Source organism: Molothrus aeneus, chromosome 14 (assembly GCF_037042795.1).
Source record: "Molothrus aeneus isolate 106 chromosome 14, BPBGC_Maene_1.0, whole genome shotgun sequence".
NCBI lineage: Eukaryota > Metazoa > Chordata > Aves > Passeriformes > Icteridae > Molothrus > Molothrus aeneus.
This window is the reverse complement of record NC_089659.1, coordinates 5,650,545-5,670,625: the sequence shown is the minus strand read 5'-3', so window position 1 is coordinate 5,670,625 and position 20,081 is coordinate 5,650,545. Positions and strand designations below refer to the sequence as shown.

Below are 20,081 nucleotides of genomic sequence, written 5' to 3'. Positions count from 1 at the left end.
GAATTTGAGAGCTGAAATCCTTGATCAGATTACACCACCATATCCATGTTTATTTACTCAATTAGGGCAATTAAGGCAAAAAAACCCCACATAACTAACTTTTATTGCTTGAATAAAAGTTCAGCAACCTGAGACCCTCATAGATGTCTGCTCCAAAGACCATTGCATTAAGGAGGCTCTTACTCCTGATCTTAGAACATAGGCTCATTCTCAGTTCCTCAGTTTTTCCTTCCAACAAGTGATGGGTGTTAAAAACAGAGAAGTGTGATGATTCATAAAATGTGTTAGAGGGAACATTATCAGCTGAGATTAATGTTATATCATGTGTAATATTTATTGTCAGAGCAAGTGGAAATGTTTTCTAAAATTTAAACTCCAGCTATGAACTTTGGCTAACTTTCAAATTTTAATGATTTTTTGCAAATGCATATTCAAAACTGTCAAAGTTTTCTGAATTTGGTTTCCTAGCGTGTTCCAACTTATGCTTATCCATGTGCTTTCTCAATTCCTTTTAGATGCAGGAAGTTTTTACAATTTATAAAGCCAGCAAAAGGTTAGATTTACCATTCATATGTGGTAGCTTTGTTATGCCTTGGTCTGGAGAAAGAATCTAAAAACCACATCTTTAATGTTCTTTTTCAGAGAATTGTCTAGCGGTGCCACTGCAATGTAACAGTCCCAGAATAAATGGTTTGGGGTAGATTTCCTTACTGTGTTCTCCTGGACTTCATATCTGACATTTCAACTTCAGGATTATCGGCTCCTCTTAGCATTAGGTATTGTTGAGAATTAGCTTTTCAAAAATAACAATTCTTTTAAATACACTTTTTAAATTAAAAATTAAGTCATTGGGGAAATACAACAAAATGATTAAATGTTGGGTAGGGATTTTTCATATAATAGAGATGTCACTTCTTGAAAGAAATCCAGAGCTGACAGAAGTTGACAGAATAAAGGCCACAAAATTCAGCTGTTTGCCTCTATGATGCCCTTGGGGAATACTGATTCTCAACTCTCCCTGCAATAATAAAACTGGGTCTGAAAGGCTCAAGAATGTCCCCATTCTAACACCTACTCAGTGAATCCCTAGAACTGAAATATTCTTTTTTTCATGATTTTAGAAACCAAGCACGAGAACACAAACATGAATATATGGTAATGAGAGATGGACTCAAGGCATGCACTAAGCAAAACAATAACGTGAGTGACTAATTCCCAAAACTGGATAATAAATAGTCTGACTGAGCAGCATGAGATTGACTTCATTGCTTTATAGACTGGCTCCCAAACTGCACTTTTGAATGCCCAACCATGTTTGGGTACAGGTAGAGAAATGCTATTAAAATGAGTAAGCAGTTCCAAAAAATGTAGATGCTAAACCAGAACCTGACTGGCAACCCCAATGCCACTGAGCACTGACCTCAGCTGAAACTTGGCCCATTATCCAATGGCCATGTAGCCATATTGGCCTGCCAGCCATAAATCAGATTTAAAGAGCCAAAGGGATACAGATAAAGACCTTTTCAGCTTCTGTGATGTGTCACTGTGCACCTGTCAACCCTAACAAGTTACAACTTGGGAAGGGAAACAGTGCTTGAATAGCATTTCATGGTGTTAGATAATTGGCTTTTGAACCTGCAGTGTGAGCTAATGCTGATTTGCACATGGAAGTTATTTTTGAAAGACATTACATACTGAAATAATTTACATACTGAAACAGGAAAGCATCAAAATCCTTTATTTTAAAGGAAGCTTAGTCTGACTGGTTTCACTAAAAGATGCATTACATCTTGACTTTGTCCAAAAATTACTTCACAATCTCAATGAAAATCACAGGGTTACTAGCAGGATTGCTATCAAGAAAATAAAGTTGCATCCACTGAAATGTCAGTGAAAGTTTCCTTCAATACAAGGAATGATCTTAGAGATAAACACACACACACAAAAAACGAACAAAAAAGCCCAAACATAAGAAAAAGGCACAAAGTCAATACAGCATGTTTTCAGAACAAATTGAAAAGGAGAAAAAATGGGATGTCTTAGATCCCTTGGCATCTGTAAACATCTGGAGGACATCACACCTGAGCTAATCTCAAGGCAAAGCAGCCTCATAAAGTAAATCTACAGGCAATCTAAATAAATCTATGGCCTTTCTTGGCCTCCTAAGGTATGGAAGATAATAGAAGAATAAGAAGATAAAAGGAAGTCCTCTTTCTTTTTTGTTAAAAAAAGGTTACTTTAAAGTAGGGTGAACTTTTTTTCCCTCACTTTGTACGATCTATTTTAAATGACCTATTTAAATGTTCTGCAATTATGGTGCTTTTGTATACTTTCCATGCAAAGCTAACAGAAAGGGAATCCCTTGAAGTCATGGCATTTTAACCAACCAAAGAACAATCTTCTCTTTCTTTCTTGCTGAATTCTTACTACAAGGTGTCTTAAAATAGATAAGACAGGTTCATCACCATTGTCATAATTGGCAGCTTCTGTCAGTTCCCTTAGTGGATAAAGGTGTCTCTGGGTATTACTCATGCACTACTAGCCAGCCTCCCAAACTCTGCAAAGCCTCCTAAAACCTCCTGCAGTCCCCCAGACCTGCTCTTCAGCTGTTTACCATGTTCCCTGCAAGCCTCCCCTTGTTGCAGCATTTCACATTGTTTCCACCTTCTGTACTGCTTCTGGAATACTTTATTGATATATGAATATCTGAATATCTTTATTGATTTATCAAGCATTCCTTTAATAGAATTCATTTCCCTTTATGTTTCAAGCATGCTGGTTTCAGATTTGTCTGGGAGGTTGGTAAAACTTCACACCTCGGAGAAGAGCTGAAATGTTGTATTTCAGGACAGTATTCAGGTCATAGATCTTGATATTAGGCAAGACCTTTGGTTTTTTAATCTTTTTTGTTTTGCTCAATGTGTCTACAAGCATATCCTCCTCTTGGATTAAGAGGATTCCAGTAATGCTAGAATTAGCCTTTAGACTACAAGGTTTCAATCATTCAGGCACCAGTTCAGACTTTTCACATTAATCTGTCTTTGATTCTTTCACTATTTAGTAAATATGCATAAATGTTGCTTCTGAAAATGAGATTTCATGGACATGTGGGAAGAACTGATATTTTCCCTTTTTAAATGTTAAAAGGCACAAGTGTGAGAAAATACAGACTTTTTCTTGTGAAGTGAGGAAACTCTACAGAAATATATTTTTCTTCTTTACTTTTCCATCTAAACTTTGACCAAAATTAAATTTACATGACTGTGAGCAACAATAGGCATTTTAAAACATTTAACTTATGCTATTGGTGTTATTGTGTCCAGCTCATCCTCCTCTCAGAACTTGTCCCATCTCTCTCTGTCATCCCATAATTGTCTGGGTGCTCACACCACTAATCACACACCAGCTCTAACACATGCTGGAGAACTTTACAAGCCAGCTCAGTTCACTAATTTGAAAATTAGCCTGCTCTAGAGAAGTATAAAGGGTTATTTGGGGCTGGTGGGCTGGTTGAAAGAGGGTCCAATAAATGCCATTGATGGCCTGAGACTTTGACAAGACCCTTTGGATTCTCATTTGGAAAATTTCACTGCTCTGAAAAATTATTTTACACATCATGAAATCTAGCTTTATATATTTTTAAGATATTTCTGGGTTTTTTCTGTCTTCCTTCTGATGGTCCACCTCCTGTTCCCTGGCGTGTCCATCCAGCAGAATGGAGCAGAGCTGCCTGTACATATTGCTCTGCTAAAGCCTTTGCTCAGGTGAGCAATATTTTATTTCCCCTGCTTTTGGGACAGTCTGGACTGGCTGCTTGTGCCTCAGAGACAATTACATGAGGCAGACAGGTAGTGAGAGGACACTCCTCCCTTCACCCAGATGGGGCTGGAATTCATAGAGGATGAGACACCATCTCAAACACAATCTTTCCTGGGAAGAGAAGATATGTCAGGGAAGGCTTGAGCTGGATATTAGAAGAAGGTTCTTCATCCAGAGGGTGTTTGGATATTGGAACAATCTCCCCAGGGAAGGGGACAGAGCACCAGCCTGCCAGAGCTCAAGAAGTTTGGAAAACACATGGTGTGATTCTTGGGGCTCTCCTGTGGAGGGCCACGAGCTGGTCTCTGGTGGTCCCTGTGGGTCCCTTACAATGCAGGATATTCTATTATCCCATGATTGTTTTGATACAGTGTCAAAATGTTTGTTGTTAAAAGCAAACATCTCTTTTTCAACTACAGGTTCAGCTTGCCTTCCCTGAAGACACTTTACATCAGACCAGCACTGGTCTTTAATCATTAGGTTAAAAAAAAGTCACAACCTGGTTACTGAAGTAGCTGCACTTTCTTTCTTGAAAGATCATGCTCCTACATTCCTTTGCAATAGTCTAGAGGCAACAGGAAAGGCAGTATTGGCCTGCATTTTAAAAACAATAATAAAAAAATCTGTTAGCTCATGAGTCTATGGAGGCTTTAATTGAAATTAATATAAAATGCAAAAGTAGAGGAAATTAGGACAGCTGCAAAAGAAACCCCAGAAGCAAAAGCAGATTAAAGCAGAGCAATGAGCAAACCCATGCAAACACTTAATGTTGCTTCAGATGTTTCCCCCTTGGTGAAACCTTTTCCCTAAATCGAGCAACAAGTCTGAAGCACAAGGTTTTTTCTGCAGATGCCTCTGAGTTCTACCCAGTGCTCCTTCAGCTGATGAGCACAGGCACTGCAGTAGCTGGGGAGGCAGGGAGTGAATCTCAGTGTGCTGAGAGACAGGAGTAGCTGGCACGCTGCTCTGTGCTTGCTCCCCGTTCCACAGGGTCACAGCTTGAAGCTCTTCATTCAGGAGACAGCACCAGCCTAAACTTCAGCAAAAACAGGATCTTTGTTTTTCATTCCAAAGATTGGATGACAACTATTTGATTTTCTTTCCTGTAAGCTTTATTCTTCAACTATCCTAGAAATAACATCACAGACCTTTCTGCTGGCATGTAGCTTTATGAAGGAGTTATTCCCTCAACCTTTACACACGTGAGAAGCCCCAGTTAGGTCTGTGGAATTCCAGAAGGTGATAGGAAACAGTCTCATGTGTGAGAAAAACATGGAGGAGTGAGGATTTAAATTAGAACGTTCTAAATTCATATTCTGTTAATGTCAAGTGATCTCAACCCACCCAATCCTGACTGCAAGCACAGCAGGCATGATATTCATGGCATAAAAGATTTCCCTGGCTCCACTGCTGAAGACAAAGTTATTAGCAGCAAAGAAAGAAACAAGTCTTGCAACACAATACATTTTCTCCCCTTCTTATCCTCTAACATCTCCAACCACAGCCAAGGTTCTTTAAATTTTCTCTGCAGTTCTTTTATTTGGTTAATAGGCTGTCTGCTAAGGGAGAATGAACTGTTATTTCATGATTTGGTGTATTCAATAATGTCAGAGTTTTCTAGTACAGGATCCTTATTTTAAATATATCTCTCATCTTGAGAAATCATTTAGTGAGCAGCTTCCACATGAGGTGGGTAGGAAAAGAGCAGTTGCTAGCAGGTTTTACATTTAACCTTATATCATAAAACCTTATAGAAAAATATTCCCCATAAGTTCTTTACCAATTATTTTCCTAAATTTTCTCTGTCTCCTGATTTCACAACTTTGGTTATTCCAGGAGTCAAGAGAATAGGCCAAGCTTGGGTTTAGCCTCTGACAGTGAGCTGGAGGGTGAACAACCCCTGGGTAGATGAGCACAGAGAAAGAAAATAAGTAAGGCACAGGACATTTTGGAACTTAGTGAAATTAAATGCCTGCCACTGTGCTCTGACAGCTCTGCAGTTATGGAAAGCTGGCAAGCACAGGATTATGGAGCTGGACAGCCCCATGGGCTGAGTTTACAAAGAGAACTGATGAGAAAACCCACTACCAGCATCATGACCCTGATCAAGCATTCAAGACAATGACTTATTGCAAATGAATAGCAAATGATGGAATTAAAACCCCAGCAATCCCTGTGGAAGGCACTGCAGCGACTCCTCAGGTTTCCTGGACACAGATGATGGGTTACTTGTTGCATATTGAGGAAGGGTCCTGGATAAAATGGAGGAAATGAGGTGGAAAAAATTCAGAGACAACAGAGACATATATCTAACAGTTTCTTCCACTTTATTTAGCACAGAGCTCTCCCACAGTGCTTCTGCCTTGGGTCTGCTGCAGACTTGCACTGTTTCCTATCCCACTGTGTCTTTAAAAGGATGAACATGCTGGGACTCACTCCAGTACATACAGAGTTCTCAAGGATGCTCTTCTTCCCCTGCTTTTAACTGACAGTCTGGCAAAATACAGACAAGATGTGGACATTGGGTGAAGTTATTGGTGGATTTTGGAGATTTCTCTCCTCCTAAAAAAGGCTATGACCTATTAATTGAAGACTTTTTAGAAGACTGCACAGTCATTTCTGTACTCTGCAGTGTTGGATATTGTTTGCTGAGTATGGCTGTTGTTACTGATCTATATGAAAGCAGGAACTTGTTGTAGACCTGTTAAACTGAAATTGCTTAACCACAGAAACCCCAGCAACACACAGAGCCTACACAAACCTTTGCTTTCCTATTCAAAGAATTGTTAACCAGCTTCCCACATGTTCAAACAAAACAGTTTATTCTTTACCTGGGCACTGTGTGAAGGGCCAAAATATTACCTCTTGGGCTATTTTTACCATTCTATGGGAAAATGAAGGTGTAGCATGTAGTGTTTACATAAAATTAGAATCTGATCAAAATAGATTCACATTAATTTCCAGAGAATCTTTCATAAGAATTTCTACTCCTGGCATGAATATTTCAAACAGAACAACCCAAATACATATGTGTGCACACTGTTTCTCTCCCAGGTGTGTTTTTGCCATCTGGATACACAAGGCTTGCTCACTGCTGTCCAGTAGACATGCAGACATGACCAAGAAAGGACTGTTCCTCTGCTGCTCACAGGAATTGCAATTTCTTGTCTTGGTCTTCTGACTTGAAGAACCAGGGGTGTGTGGGTCATAGGCATCTTTGGTTAGTTTTCACTGCTGAGGACTAATCCTTATTTGATTTTCAGGATGACAACAGACAAACTGGAGAAAGAGCAGAGAAGCACAAGGCAGTGCCTGTGGAGAAAGCGTTTAGGATGCACACAAATCCATAGGCAACAGAAGGGTAGGATGATGGCAGATGTATGGAAGGCACCTCTTCTCTGCCACTTGTGTGCACACATACAGCCTGATTGCAGGTACTGCATCTTGAATTGCACTTGGAAGTGCTCAGGAATGAGTAGGATGTTTAGCTCCTGGTTCCTGTCAGTTCATTCCTCACTCAGAAAATGACTGTGGATGAGAAAACAAGGCAAGTTATTGCACAGAACTGTCCTCCCTTAGGCTGCAGCCCCGTTTGCATGTGTGCTAAGCAGCTTGAGGAAAATGCTCTCCAAGGTTTCCTGCTGTGAGCAGTAGTCTCAGCATCTCAACTGGCCTCTGCATTTTGATGACTCTGTTACAGGGAGCTTTTTCTCCTGACAGACTTTGGACGCACATAAAGCTCAGTTTCAGTCTCAAGTTCCTGCATCATCCCAGAATTAAATTGGGAGAGGTAGGTGACCAAGCATGTCTGTGTGTTTAAAAGAAAATGTTGCTTAGATCTCACAAAAAATGTGAAAGGACACAAAATATAAATAGGCTTCTGTAATTTCTGAGGAGATTTAATGATGAATGCCAGTAGCCAGGAGTAAAAATGTACCTTTCTCTCCCAAGACCTTCTACTTATTAGGTATTATCAACAACCTAATTGTTGATACAATACTGAATGCTACCCTGAGTGTGTCTGTTTGGGTGGGAAGTAGAATATGTCACATTTCTACCTTTTCTCCAGCTACTTCTCTCTGCAGAAAACCCTGTTATGAATCTGTCTGCCTGTTAGCTTTTGCTCTCCTTTTGCTAAGCTGAAGAAGGAAAAAAATACACGCTGCTGTGGCAAACAACAGACAGGAGGAAAAATCAAAAGAGATGAATGAGGTTCCATCACAGTAGGAAATTTAAGAAAAGGTTAGAGATGACATTAAATGGGCATGGTGTGTAGCCTGAAGTAATCTTGTAAACTTCAGGGAACCAAGCCAGGTACTCCAACTTGCCCTGTCTGCCTCTGCTGTCTTCCAATTGCTATCTGCCATCAGCCTATACAGAAAATGTCTCCTGATAGTGATAGAACCTCAAGCTGGATCTCAGAAAATGGGTACAACCAGGTGATTCTAGGATGTAACCCCTTAAAGTGTTTTATTCCTGAAGCACATCATCATCTTGGATCCCAGTCTTGACCATAACTTGTGCTTATGTTATACTTTAAAATTCCCCTCAGCTTGCTTTGGATTGTGGTCCTGACATGTAAGCCTAAATATTAGTGAGTTTGACATGATATAGGCTAGGCCAAGTGGCTTAGGAATCACTTAAGATTTGGAGGAGAAGTTATTTTTTGTGACTGTAAATTAGAAAGAGAAATATATGACATACTGAAACCCTAATAATGAAATTGTGCTGCATAACTAAGTTTCCTTCTCAGATAAGTTCTACAACACCATAAACATACACCATTGGGAATAGCCACTTATAACAGAAACATCAAGAATTATTTACTTAGACTGTTATTTCAGTTCTCAAATACTTATTCATTTCATAGTTTACTTGGTTGAGATACAGTATTTTAATATGCTTGTTTGATGTTTAATTCAGTCTCTGAGTAGTTGTTTGAATGTGGTGGGAGCAGTGATCTCTTTGAAACTGCCAATATGCTCTTTCACCTACTAAATAAGCAAGGAATTAGTTTAACATCCAGATAAGGTTGCTGATTAAACAAAACTGGCATCTTGATCTTTACACCTGCATTTCTGTGCCTGCTGCTAAAATAGTTATAAACCAGCTATCTTCCTAAATGAATTTTATTCTAGACCTCTGCTCTCCAATTCATTATTTTAAAAATGCTTGAAAAATTCAGCTTAAACTATATGCAAATCCTGCTAAACTGGGCCCTTTATATACACACATCCCCTTTTATGTGAACAGTACTTTGTTAATGGCTCAATAATTAAGAGAGTTTACATTTTAAAGACTTCAGTTTTTAATTGGCTGAATATTAATCACAGATCGCTTTCAGTTGTGTTGTGATATGCAAATTATTGATGTCTCAGCTGCATTTGTTTTCAGGTATCAGTCTAACCGCATAATGCAAAATAACATTCTGCAATTATTTCAATTAGATGCAGTCAGCCTTTGGAGCAAGCTATTTATTTCATTTCAGTAAATGAAGAAAGCAGTTGCTGTTTTCCATTCCCTGGCGTTTATTGCCCAGAACTAGCACTCACAACCGGTATGTGTACAGCACATAAACAGTTTTCTAACTGGATCACGTTAGCATTCGTGGTAAAGGACAAGCAGTTGAACTCCCCTTGCAAGATTTCATTTGGTTAACTGACTCTTCTGCTTCGGAATGCGATGTCACCTTGTTTGAGGGTATTCATTACCATTTTAAAGTGTATTATGAAAGCTAGAGTCAATAGGAGTTGTTAATTAGCAGAATCTGTTTAGCACCGGTGCATAACATTTGAGGATTTTTTCCATCAGACTGCAGCTGTTACCTACGCAGAGAAGGAATTTCACCTAACCACAAAGAATGAGATAGACAAATAGCTGCGTTGTCGTAAGAACGGCTCGGGTATGTCTCCTCTCAGCGATTTCGCTCCATAATTGCAATTCACATTAAATGCAGCAAATGTTACCATCCTGCCCACTCAGTTTCCACCTCTACTTTTGTTTCAAGCCGGGAGGGGAGATCACCAGAAAAGAGAGGGGGGAGTCCTTCCTTGCCTTCTCCCTCCTTCCCCCGCTCGGCTCTCTCAGCCGCGCTGCCCTGCGGCTCCTGGGGCGCGGGGTCCGCCCTGGCCCCGTCCCGGCCGGGGCTGCACTTGTGGCTGCCTCTGCCGCCCATGGCAGCGCCGCGGCTCCCGGCGCGGCCCCGCCGCTCCCGCCGCCCCGGGGGGCTCCTCCCGCCCCGCACGCCCCGCCTGGGCTCCGCGGGGGCGCAGCGCTCCCCGGGAAAGGTACCGGCGGCACGGCGCCTCCGGGCTGCGGGAGAGGCTCCGGCCGTGGCGATGCGCCGGGATTGCTGCCCCGGAGCGGCGTCTCCCTCCCCGGCGGAGCAGCGCTCGGTGCGTGCGTGCATGTGTGTCTGTATATGTGCGTGTGTGTGTGTGTGCGTGTGTGTGTGCGGGTGTGCGTGTGGCGAGGGGAGGGGGCTCGCTGCGTGCAGGGGGTGGGCGAGAGCAGTGCGATGGGAGCGGGCGCCCGTGTGCAGAGGGATCCTCTCCCCGCATGTGTGCGGGGGACCGCGGCGGGGCAGGGCTCAGCCGGGCGGCTGCTGCATGCGGCGGAGCCCGCGGGGTTCCGCAGCGCCGGGCTTGCCCTCGCTCCGCGCGGCCGGCGGTGCTGGCCCCGGCGGGCGCCCCGGCTGCCCCCGCCGCCCGCGGCGTGCGCGGAGCCGCCGGAGCCCGGAGCTGGCGGGGAGAGCGGCAGAGCGCAGCCGAGCGGAGCCGCGGCGACCCCGGGCGCCGAGGTAGGGACGGTGCCGGGCTGGCCGCGGAGAGCCGGGAGCATCACCGAGGGCGGCGAGCGCCCGCCGGGCGTGTGAGTGCGGGCGGGGGTGGGGGCACGGCGGGGCCGCCCGTACGTTGGCGTTTTAATTTCTTTTAATCATTCCGAAGGTTCTGTTTTCATTGCTATAATAATTACCGGTGCTGTTTTAAAGACGGCGAGGGGTGGGGTGGGGGGAGGCGGGGGTGCACGCGACGAGGCGCCAGTGGCTTCCTGCCGGAGCCTCTCTGCCATCGTGCTCGCCTCTCCCGGAGCCCCGGCCAGCGGCACCAGGCGCAGCGCTGCCCTCTCCCATCCTTCCCGGGAGAGCGGAGGCACCGGGGCCGGGCGGCCCGGAAAAGCCGGCGGAGGTGTGGGAGGGACGGGGGGGCAGGATCTGCGCAGTGGGGCTGGAGAAGGGGGTGTGTGGCTCTGCTGCGGGCTGGACTTTTGCAAAGGTACCGGGGCGGGGGGGCCCGTGCGTTCAGCGGCGGGGAGCGCGGCCGTGCCTGGTTGCGAAGGGACGGCGGAGGGGATGCGGGGCTGCTCCGCCGCGCTCTGCCCGCTCCCGGCCGGGATGTGCGAGCGCGCCCGTGCCCCTGCCGCCCTCCCCCGCCGGGAGCCAGAGGGCGACGGGGCGCCCACGGCAGAGGGGAGCCGGCACCAGCCGAGCCGGATGCGGCAAAAAATTGCGGTAGTGCCGGCACTGCTGGCCGGGCTCGCCGCCCCGCCGCCAGCCCCGCGCAGCGCCCGCAGCCCGCCCGCTCCGCACCGGCCGGGGCCCCGGGGCTGAGGAAGAAGAGGGACTCGAGCGTGGGCGAGGCAGGGATACGGGAGGACGGCGCCTGCCAGGGGGAGGGAGACGGAGCGGCGGGGGCGCGGGGACACCGGTCCGCCCCTGGGGGCGCGCTCGCCGGGGTCGGCAGCCTGCGGGCATCGGCAGCCGCTGCTCCGCTTCCCCCTTCTCCCGAAGCGGCCCCCTTGACCCCTTCCTTCGGCCATCCGTTCCTCTCATCCTATCCTCTCTCCTCTGTGCTTTTCCTCTCTCTCTTGCCCTTCTGTCCTGAGGTCTTTCCTCATCCCTCCTCTCCCCTCCCTGCCAGGACCCCCGGCGCATCCTCCCCTTGTGTCTCCCTCTAGCCCGGTTCTCCTCCCTCCAGCTGGCTCCTGCTTTCTCCACTTTTCATTCTGGCTCTCTCCTGCCAGCTCAGTGGCTTCCTACAGCAGGAAATGAAAGGGACAAGTTGGGAAATGGGGGTAATGGGAAGATGGAATGTGTGTGTGTGCAATGTATTGATTATTGACTGATTTATTAAAAAAAGGGGGGGAAAAAAACCCTACCTTATAACTCAGAGGAATTGCTGTGGCTCGAGTTCTTCTGCGTAAAAAATGGCAGTTAGCTGGCTGGACTATATGCAAAGGGTTCTTATCAATGCAGGATTAAGAGCAAATTACATAATGTTTTAGGGGGGGAAAAATAGTTCTCAGATTTCAATAGTATCAGACTGGCAAATTGTGATTTTGTTTTTCCCTGCAAGTCAGTGTATTGTTATTCCTGGGGATGGGGCTGTATGCTTGTGCATGCTTCTTCCATGTCTGAGTGCTTCCATTGGTCACCCAGAGCTGATCTTATTTTGTGAATAGTTGTATTTCTGCAGTCAGTTTACCACCTACTTATTTAAACTAGATATCAGAAGTGACAGAAACAATGTGTGTGCATGCCTATGTAGCCCTTGAGTGAATATCTTTATCATAGCGATACATCTGTATGTGCTGTTGCTTTATACACATATACTGAGCATTGGCATTGCTTTTTAGTGTCAGCATCTCCATCCCTTCTATATTGTGCTATCCCATCCTAGATGTTTGGGCATGCATAACACCAGCATTTGTGTTTAATATCCCTGAAATGCACAGCAACGTATGAGCAGTGCACAATTGAGGGGAGTAAATATGCATAAAATTGGAATCTCCTTTGGTTATTTTACTTTATTAGTTATGCATGCTTGGCATGTACAAGAGAGAGAAATACATTTGACAGACCTGAGAGTTATTTGTGTTTCTCTACAGAAATTTACATTCTGTGTTTGAAATCATCCCAGCTCCCATGCATTTGTTTGGTTGTTAAAGTCTTTCATGTTATTTTAAATTCAGTTCTTGTAGTTTATCTATAATACTTGGCAGGTACAGTAGCTCAGTGGTATACAATTTCTAACCCATGTGACATTTTGGAACAATGTCAACTGAAAAACATTTTCTTTTTCTTTCCTTCTTTCTTCTTTAGATTCTTTATCTTTGTTCAGGAGCCTAAAGTTGCTTGCTGATCATAAGAAGATGATTCTGTGGCTCTTTCTGGTTCTGTCATCTCCAGTTTCTTCTACAACTGCAGATGCTGATATATCTGTGGAAATTTGCAATGTTTGCTCCTGTGTGTCAGTTGAGAATGTACTCTATGTCAACTGTGAGAAGGTTGCAGTCTACAGACCAAATCAGCTTAAACCACCATGGTCTAATTTTTACCACCTCAACTTTCAAAACAACTTGCTAATTATTCTATATCCAAATTCCTTTCTTAATTTTACACATGCAGTGTCCTTGCAACTGGGTAATAATAAGTTACAGAACATTGAGGGAGGGGCCTTTATGGGTCTTAGTGCATTAAAACAGTTGCACTTGAACAACAACGAATTAAAGATTCTCCGGGCTGACACTTTCCTTGGCATAGAGAACTTGGAGTATCTCCAAGCTGACTACAATTTAATCAAGTTTATTGAACGGGGAGCCTTCAATAAGCTTCACAAGCTGAAAGTCCTGATACTTAATGACAATCTGATTTCATTCCTTCCCGATAATATTTTTCGATTTGCTTCTCTAACCCATCTGGATATACGGGGGAATCGAATCCAGAAGCTGCCATACATTGGAGTTCTGGAACACATCGGGCGAATTGTTGAACTGCAGCTGGAAGACAACCCCTGGAATTGTACTTGTGATTTGTTGCCTTTGAAAGCGTGGCTGGAGAACATGCCCTATAACATCTACATTGGAGAGGCTATCTGTGAAACACCCAGTGACTTGTATGGAAGGCTGCTGAAAGAGACCAATAAGCAGGAGCTGTGCTCCATGGGGACAGGGAGTGATTTTGACGTGCGCATCCTGCCTCCCTCGCAGCTGGAGCCCGGCTACAGCACGCCCAACGGCCACACCACTCAAACATCAGTGCACAGATTAGTCACAAAGGCACCAAAGACTACAAATCCTTCGAAGATCTCGGGGATAGTAGCAGGCAAAGCACTGTCCAGTCGCAATCTCAGTCAGATCGTATCTTACCAGACCAGGGTGCCTCCTCTAACTCCTTGTCCGCTCCCTTGTGTTTGCAAAACTCATCCTTCAGACTTGGGATTAAGCGTAAATTGCCAAGAAAGAAATATAGAATCGATGGCTGAACTCGTACCAAAACCTTTAAATGCCAAGAAACTGCATGTAAATGGCAATTATATTAAGGATGTGGATACTACAGATTTCGCTGAGTTTGAGGGGCTGGATTTGCTACATTTAGGCAGCAATCGGATTTCAGTGATCAAAGGAGATGTTTTCCGCAACCTTACAAATTTACGGAGATTGTACCTCAATGGCAATCAGATAGAGCGTCTGAGCCCAGAGATGTTTGCTGGCCTCCACAATTTGCAGTATCTGTATTTGGAATACAATGTTATCAAAGAAATCCTAGCAGGCACCTTTGACTTAATGCCAAATTTGCAGTTGCTCTACCTGAACAACAATCTTCTGCGAAGCTTGCCAGCCTATATTTTTGCTGGTGCACCACTTGCTAGGCTGAATCTGAGGAACAATCACTTCATGTATTTACCTGTAAGTGGTGTTCTTGATCAGCTAAAGTCTCTTACACAAATAGATTTGGAAGGTAATCCATGGGACTGCACTTGTGATTTAGTTGCTTTAAAACTGTGGCTTGAGAAGCTAAATGACGGTATTGTGGTGAAGGAATTGAAATGTGAGACACCTGTGCAGTTTGCTAACATAGAACTTAAGTCTCTGAAAAATGAGATTCTCTGTCCTAAACTTTTAAACAAGCCATCTGCTCTGTTCACTAGTCCCATGCCTGCTGTTATTTTTACAACACCCCCGGGACCAGTCCGGAGTCCTCCTGGTGGCCCAGTTCCATTGTCCATCCTAATCCTGAGCATATTGGTTGTGCTGATTTTAACAGTGTTTGTTGCTTTTTGTCTTCTTGTTTTTGTGCTTCGGCGCAACAAAAAACCAACCATAAAGCATGAAGGGATTGGAAACCAAGAGTGCAGTTCTATGCAACTGCAGCTAAGAAAGCACGATCACAAGTCAAACAAAAAAGATGGACTGGGTGCAGAGGCCTTCATTCCTCAAACCATTGAGCAGATGAGCAAAAGTCATACCTGTGGCTTGAAAGAGTCTGAAACAGGCTTCACGTTTGCTGACCCACCAGGGCAAAAAGTCATTCTGAGAAATATGAATGACAAGGAGAAAGATTTATTGCATGTGGATTCCAGAAAAAGACTTAGCACAATCGATGAACTGGATGAGTTATTCCCTGGAAGGGATTCCAATGTATTTATTCAAAACTTTCTTGAAAGTAAAAAGGAATACAACAGCATAGGGGTCAGTGGCTTTGAAATACGTTACCCAGAGAAACTGCAAGACAAAAAAGCCAAGAAATCTCTAATAGGTGGTAATCATAGTAAAATTGTAGTAGAACAAAGAAAAAGTGAATATTTTGAACTAAAAGCTAAACTTCAAGGTTCACCTGACTACCTACAAGTCCTTGAAGAACAAACAGCTTTGAATAAAATATAGGTCATACAATCTTATTGCCTACAGAGGACATTTATTTAATGATGAAAGTGCCTTTTGTTGACTTTTAACTTCCAAATACTATATTATATTGATAGGCATAGAGGCAGGTGTATCCAAGGGTGTCTGATTAACTGTAGCCGTGTATGATTTGTCAAGTAGAGGAGAATTTCCTTAATAGATTTTACTCCATAAAGCTCATGCCCTGTGGAATCCTGTAGGGATACTGCAAACTCTATTGCCAAAGGGATGCTTTATACACGTTACACTGAATTTAACCTCAAGAGGCATATATATGTTTTGTATCTCAAATGCAAACCATCGTCTCCTTGTGATTTGTTAGAACAAACACAAGAAACCTGGTACTGATATTTGTACTTCAGCTGGGTCCTTCATCCTGCACGTGGATTTAAGTTGGTGGAACTGGAGTAATCCTTTGATTTGTGGTGTTCTAATGACACTGTTTAAAGCTTACCTGGAAAGTAACAAGCATGCAAAGAGAGAACATTCAATAGTATGTGTAAATTGGTTACATTTATGGGCTGCATCTTGAAACCACTGGAATTATAATGTTAAATTGTGTTTAAAATATACCATGCATTACATACCTATGAAATAAATCTGACCACTTGAAGCATACATGTCTATACAGAAAATTAAAAAAAAAAAAAGAGAGAAAGAAAGAAAATAATTCAACCTGACTTCTGCAGTATTCGTGACATCTGAAGAAAATATTTGATATTTATGCAGAATCTGTTCTAAGACTCATCTCTAATTAAAACTAGAGTTCCTTCTCAGTTACGTGAAACTCTCGCAACCCCAACAGGTTGTCCAAAATTGTCAAAGTGCTTACTGTGTGAGCGTAGCAGAAATTATTTTTGTAATATAATTCATATTTATGAAATACTTTGTATACTACATAGGAAAAAATATGTACTCCTTAATATGTATTTAATATGCCTGACTTGTTTTCCTGATCACAATGCATTAATCATTCAGTATAAATAAAACCAGAACAATATACCAAACAGCAACCGGGGATGTAATGTATAGCATCATCCAGAATTAAGTGATCAGATAATAATGATAATAATAATAATAATGATAATAATAATAAAATTGTTCTGTACTATTCTCGTGAGATTAGCATATTACCTTATTTCAGATCTGTTACCAATGGTGCATTTTGAAATAGATTGATTAGTTTTTTAGTACTGTGTCCCAGGCTGTTACTTGCCATCAGTTTTCTTGCTTTTCAGGTCTCTATACAGCTTAATCTGAATACTTTTCACAAGCATTTACAGGAATTCATGCTAAGGGGAATATTTTTATTGTACATGCAGAAGTTTTCTGTTCTTATCTCTCTGGCTGCTTTTAGTCAGCAAAACCTGATCAGAGCAGTGAACAATATGGCAAATCCTGTTCAAAACCATAGTGCAAAATGGATATAGTGGTCTCAGTTCAGAGGACTGTGTAGCTTAGAACTAGAGAGCAAAAGCTTGCCTTTGTGAAAGCTGAATCTGAATAGCCAGGAAAAAAGGTAGGAGAATGGAAAATCCCCATTGTATCTCACTGATAGATGGTACTCTGACATGAGAATGGAGATACATTGGTAAAGCATCCTAGAGCAAATCTATGAGATGAGATTAACAAAATTTCTTTGACTCGATGAGCTTTGGATAAGACCCTCTTTTCTCCTTTGCTTTCAGAACCTTTACCCCTCCTTACCTTTTATAATCAATACATTAGTCAATTAAGATAGTAGGATATAAACATGAACGTTTGTCATGAATTCGATGCTAGCAAAAATTAGAGCAAGACTCAATAATAATACTGTGAAGAAGGCTGTGTCAGCTATTTCCAATATAAACCTCTAATTTCAGGGCTTTGTGACACTGAGTTGAAATTTTTATTCTGGAATGATACTTGGCAAACAGCCTGCAGTATATTTTTATCAAAATAGACCAAAAAAAAAAAAAAAAGCACTGCCTCTTTATTTAAGGGAAAGCAAACAAAACATTTCTCTACTTTCAGACATTTGTTTATGCTCTTTTGGCTTAGAAAGAGACTGGTTTTATTATTTTTCTCCATACTGCATAGTATATACATGACTTCAGATAATAAAATTGCAAGAGATGAATTAATGGCTGAGTTTCTTTAAAAAGCTGCCTCTATCCATGCACAATAATTAACTTGATTCAGAATGTCATGGGGATTTTGAGGACATGGATACTGCGTACACATGCAGTTCTGGCATAAAAAGCTCCTGGTTTACCAATGATGCAATAATGCATGGCTAAGTTTTGGATGAGAACATGTGAGTTCATTTATTGTCTGTGGATTAAGGAGTGTCCATGGTGCACTGACCAGGTGGACTCTGCTGGCTCCTTCAGTAGGCTGAGGGTGACAGGTCCTGGTCTGCTCTGCACAGAGCTGTGTGGCCTCGAGGATGGGTCCAAGTTCACTGGGGTTTGCCAAAGCAGAAGGTGTCTGACACACTCGCTGGCATGTCCTGTATGATCCTCCTGAGAGCAATGTGCTAAAAATATTAAAAATTGCAAGTAAGGAATTACTTCTAAGTGATGGTAAAACTGATGTGCTTGTGACTTGTGCTGCCCTGAGTCAAAAGAACAGAGATAAATGATCATACCTTCCTAAGCTAAAAAAAATGAGGCTTTTTTTATTTCATTTTGTGTTGTGAGGTTTTCTGGGGGTGTTCTTTCTGAGTTTTTGGTTTGGTTTGGTATTTTTAATTTGTTTGAGCTTTTTTTTTTTTTTTTGGTTTTTAGAGTGGTGTCTTCTGTTTGCTGATCAAAAGAACTGAACTGTTATGCTGTACCATTACACTGGGTCAGAGTTTTCTGATCACTGAGGCCCCAATTCCAGTAAAGCATTTCACCTCAACCTAAATCATGTGCAGGGGTACGATTCATGAGATAATAATTAGATACCTGCCCAAGAATGGGGCTTAGCTAGAGTTTTGTCATTGACTTCAGAACAAGCCAGCTCAGAACCATTGTATATAATCCATAGAGCCCAGAGACTCGTCTGGGGTTATGCAGTTGAGTGTAGGTTCACCAGCATCAGTAAAGGTTGCACAATCTGGACCTTCCTGTAGAAATTGTCCCTAAGTGTTTTACAATGTATGGTGCAATATGTAGGCATAATAGTGTGAGTGAAGAATGCAGAAGCTGGCAGAACACTATTTTTCTGTGAAATTGTTACTTTGAATGGCAACCTTAGTGTCAGGTTATTTTCTCCATGTTTGGAAACGGTGTATGTGTCTGCACAGCAGTTTTAGTGTGATGTCCATTCAAATCTCTGGTCAGTCTTTCTGAGAAGGTGACTCTTGGGTGTGGCTTAACGGGTCTGTCTGTTCATTATATTGGTTTGAGTGGCCATGCTTGTAAAATGGCTGTTAAGACCCATGGACATAAACTAAATCAGTGAAGGTGTTGGCATAATCTGTTGTCTCCATTGTATTATAAAGAAGTTTCCATTTTTAAATGAAATCAATAAAGTGTACTCGTTTCCTTGAAAAAGAAAAAAAATTGTGCAATTTTATCAGACAGCAAATACCGCGGTGCAAGAACACAAGAACAGGTGATTTATGTTTTGCATTTAGTGTTCAAGATTGACAATAATGCAACAATCTAGTATAAATATATTTTTAAATGCTTTTTTTTTTAAAGCCATAATGATGATATAAATTATAAAGGCATGGCCTTGTGAATAATGTTAACAAATGTTTCAGAATCAAGAAAAAACATCCAGAACTTGATGGTGGTATAATATCTATAATATCTTTTGCATGATTTGTATGTTGATATTGTATGAAATGAGCACAGTGAGACTTTTTTTTTTTTTGGTTGCATCCAAAGAGTTAGGAAGGAAATATAACAAGAATGTATTTATAATCACTCTATTTTGAAATAAAGTAAAGAAAACAAAATGTATTGGCTTTACCCTGTTTTGATCATTACTATTTTAGGTTAGTTTATAATTTAGGCAGTTACTTATGACATCCAGTCCAATGTAAAACACAGAAACCTATTGTTTATCAATTTTGTTTGCCTTCATCAATATCAAAATACTAGTCAGTGTTGACTTCAAAATTTGTATGAAATATTAATAAAATTGTTTGCTACTATTGTATTTCTGAAACTAGACTTTGTTAAGTGCCTGTGATATTCTCTTTTGGATTATTTGTATATGGATGAGAGAGAATCTGTCAAGCAGTTATGCAGTAATGTTTTCTAACCATATCAACAATTTTTTCTTTAATTTAGAAAGTTTTCCTCATCTTCTGTTGTCCAACAAAATCTTTCTTCCTCCTGTTGTGCAAATAATCCCTCCAAAATCGGTGACTTTTTTTTCCATTACTACCACAAGCAGAATTTAGTTTTCAGTTGGATTCTCAGTTCTTCAACCCAGAAGTGCTTAGAGGAACAATTACATAATGTTAGGGGCATTAGCTTTGATTCTGCTGTTCTTACTAGTCATTTTCAATAACAATTTTTCAGAGGAAAGAAAAGTTAATTTGTCCTTAGAAGAAGCAAAAACACCCATCCATCTACCATTTCATTTGGTTAGGTTGGTTT

The 20,081-nt window shown here is 42.1% G+C and overlaps 1 protein-coding gene across 3 annotated transcripts; it reads left to right on the top strand.

The window, feature by feature from the left end:
• Positions 1–10,104: 10,104 nt before the first annotated feature.
• On the top strand, positions 10,105–19,647 carry SLITRK4 (SLIT and NTRK like family member 4). Of its 3 annotated transcripts, none has more exons than XM_066559308.1 (2): positions 10,105–10,214; positions 12,920–19,647. In XM_066559308.1, the coding sequence occupies exon 2, from the start codon at positions 12,970–12,972 to the stop codon at positions 15,481–15,483; it is 2,514 nt and encodes an 837-aa protein (XP_066415405.1). In that variant the 5' UTR covers positions 10,105–10,214; positions 12,920–12,969; the 3' UTR covers positions 15,484–19,647. The 3 variants fall into 3 exon arrangements, with proteins under 3 accessions (XP_066415405.1, XP_066415404.1, XP_066415407.1); XM_066559307.1 differs by lacking the exon at positions 10,105–10,214 and adding an exon at positions 10,541–10,618; XM_066559310.1 differs by lacking the exon at positions 10,105–10,214 and adding an exon at positions 11,037–11,093.
• The last annotated feature ends 434 nt before the right edge of the window (positions 19,648–20,081 follow it).

Bases quoted from the DNA above. Each gene is read 5' to 3' on its own strand.
- SLITRK4 (XM_066559308.1), top strand. From the start codon at position 12,970: ATGATTCTGTGGCTCTTTCTGGTTCTGTCATCTCCAGTTTCTTCTACA.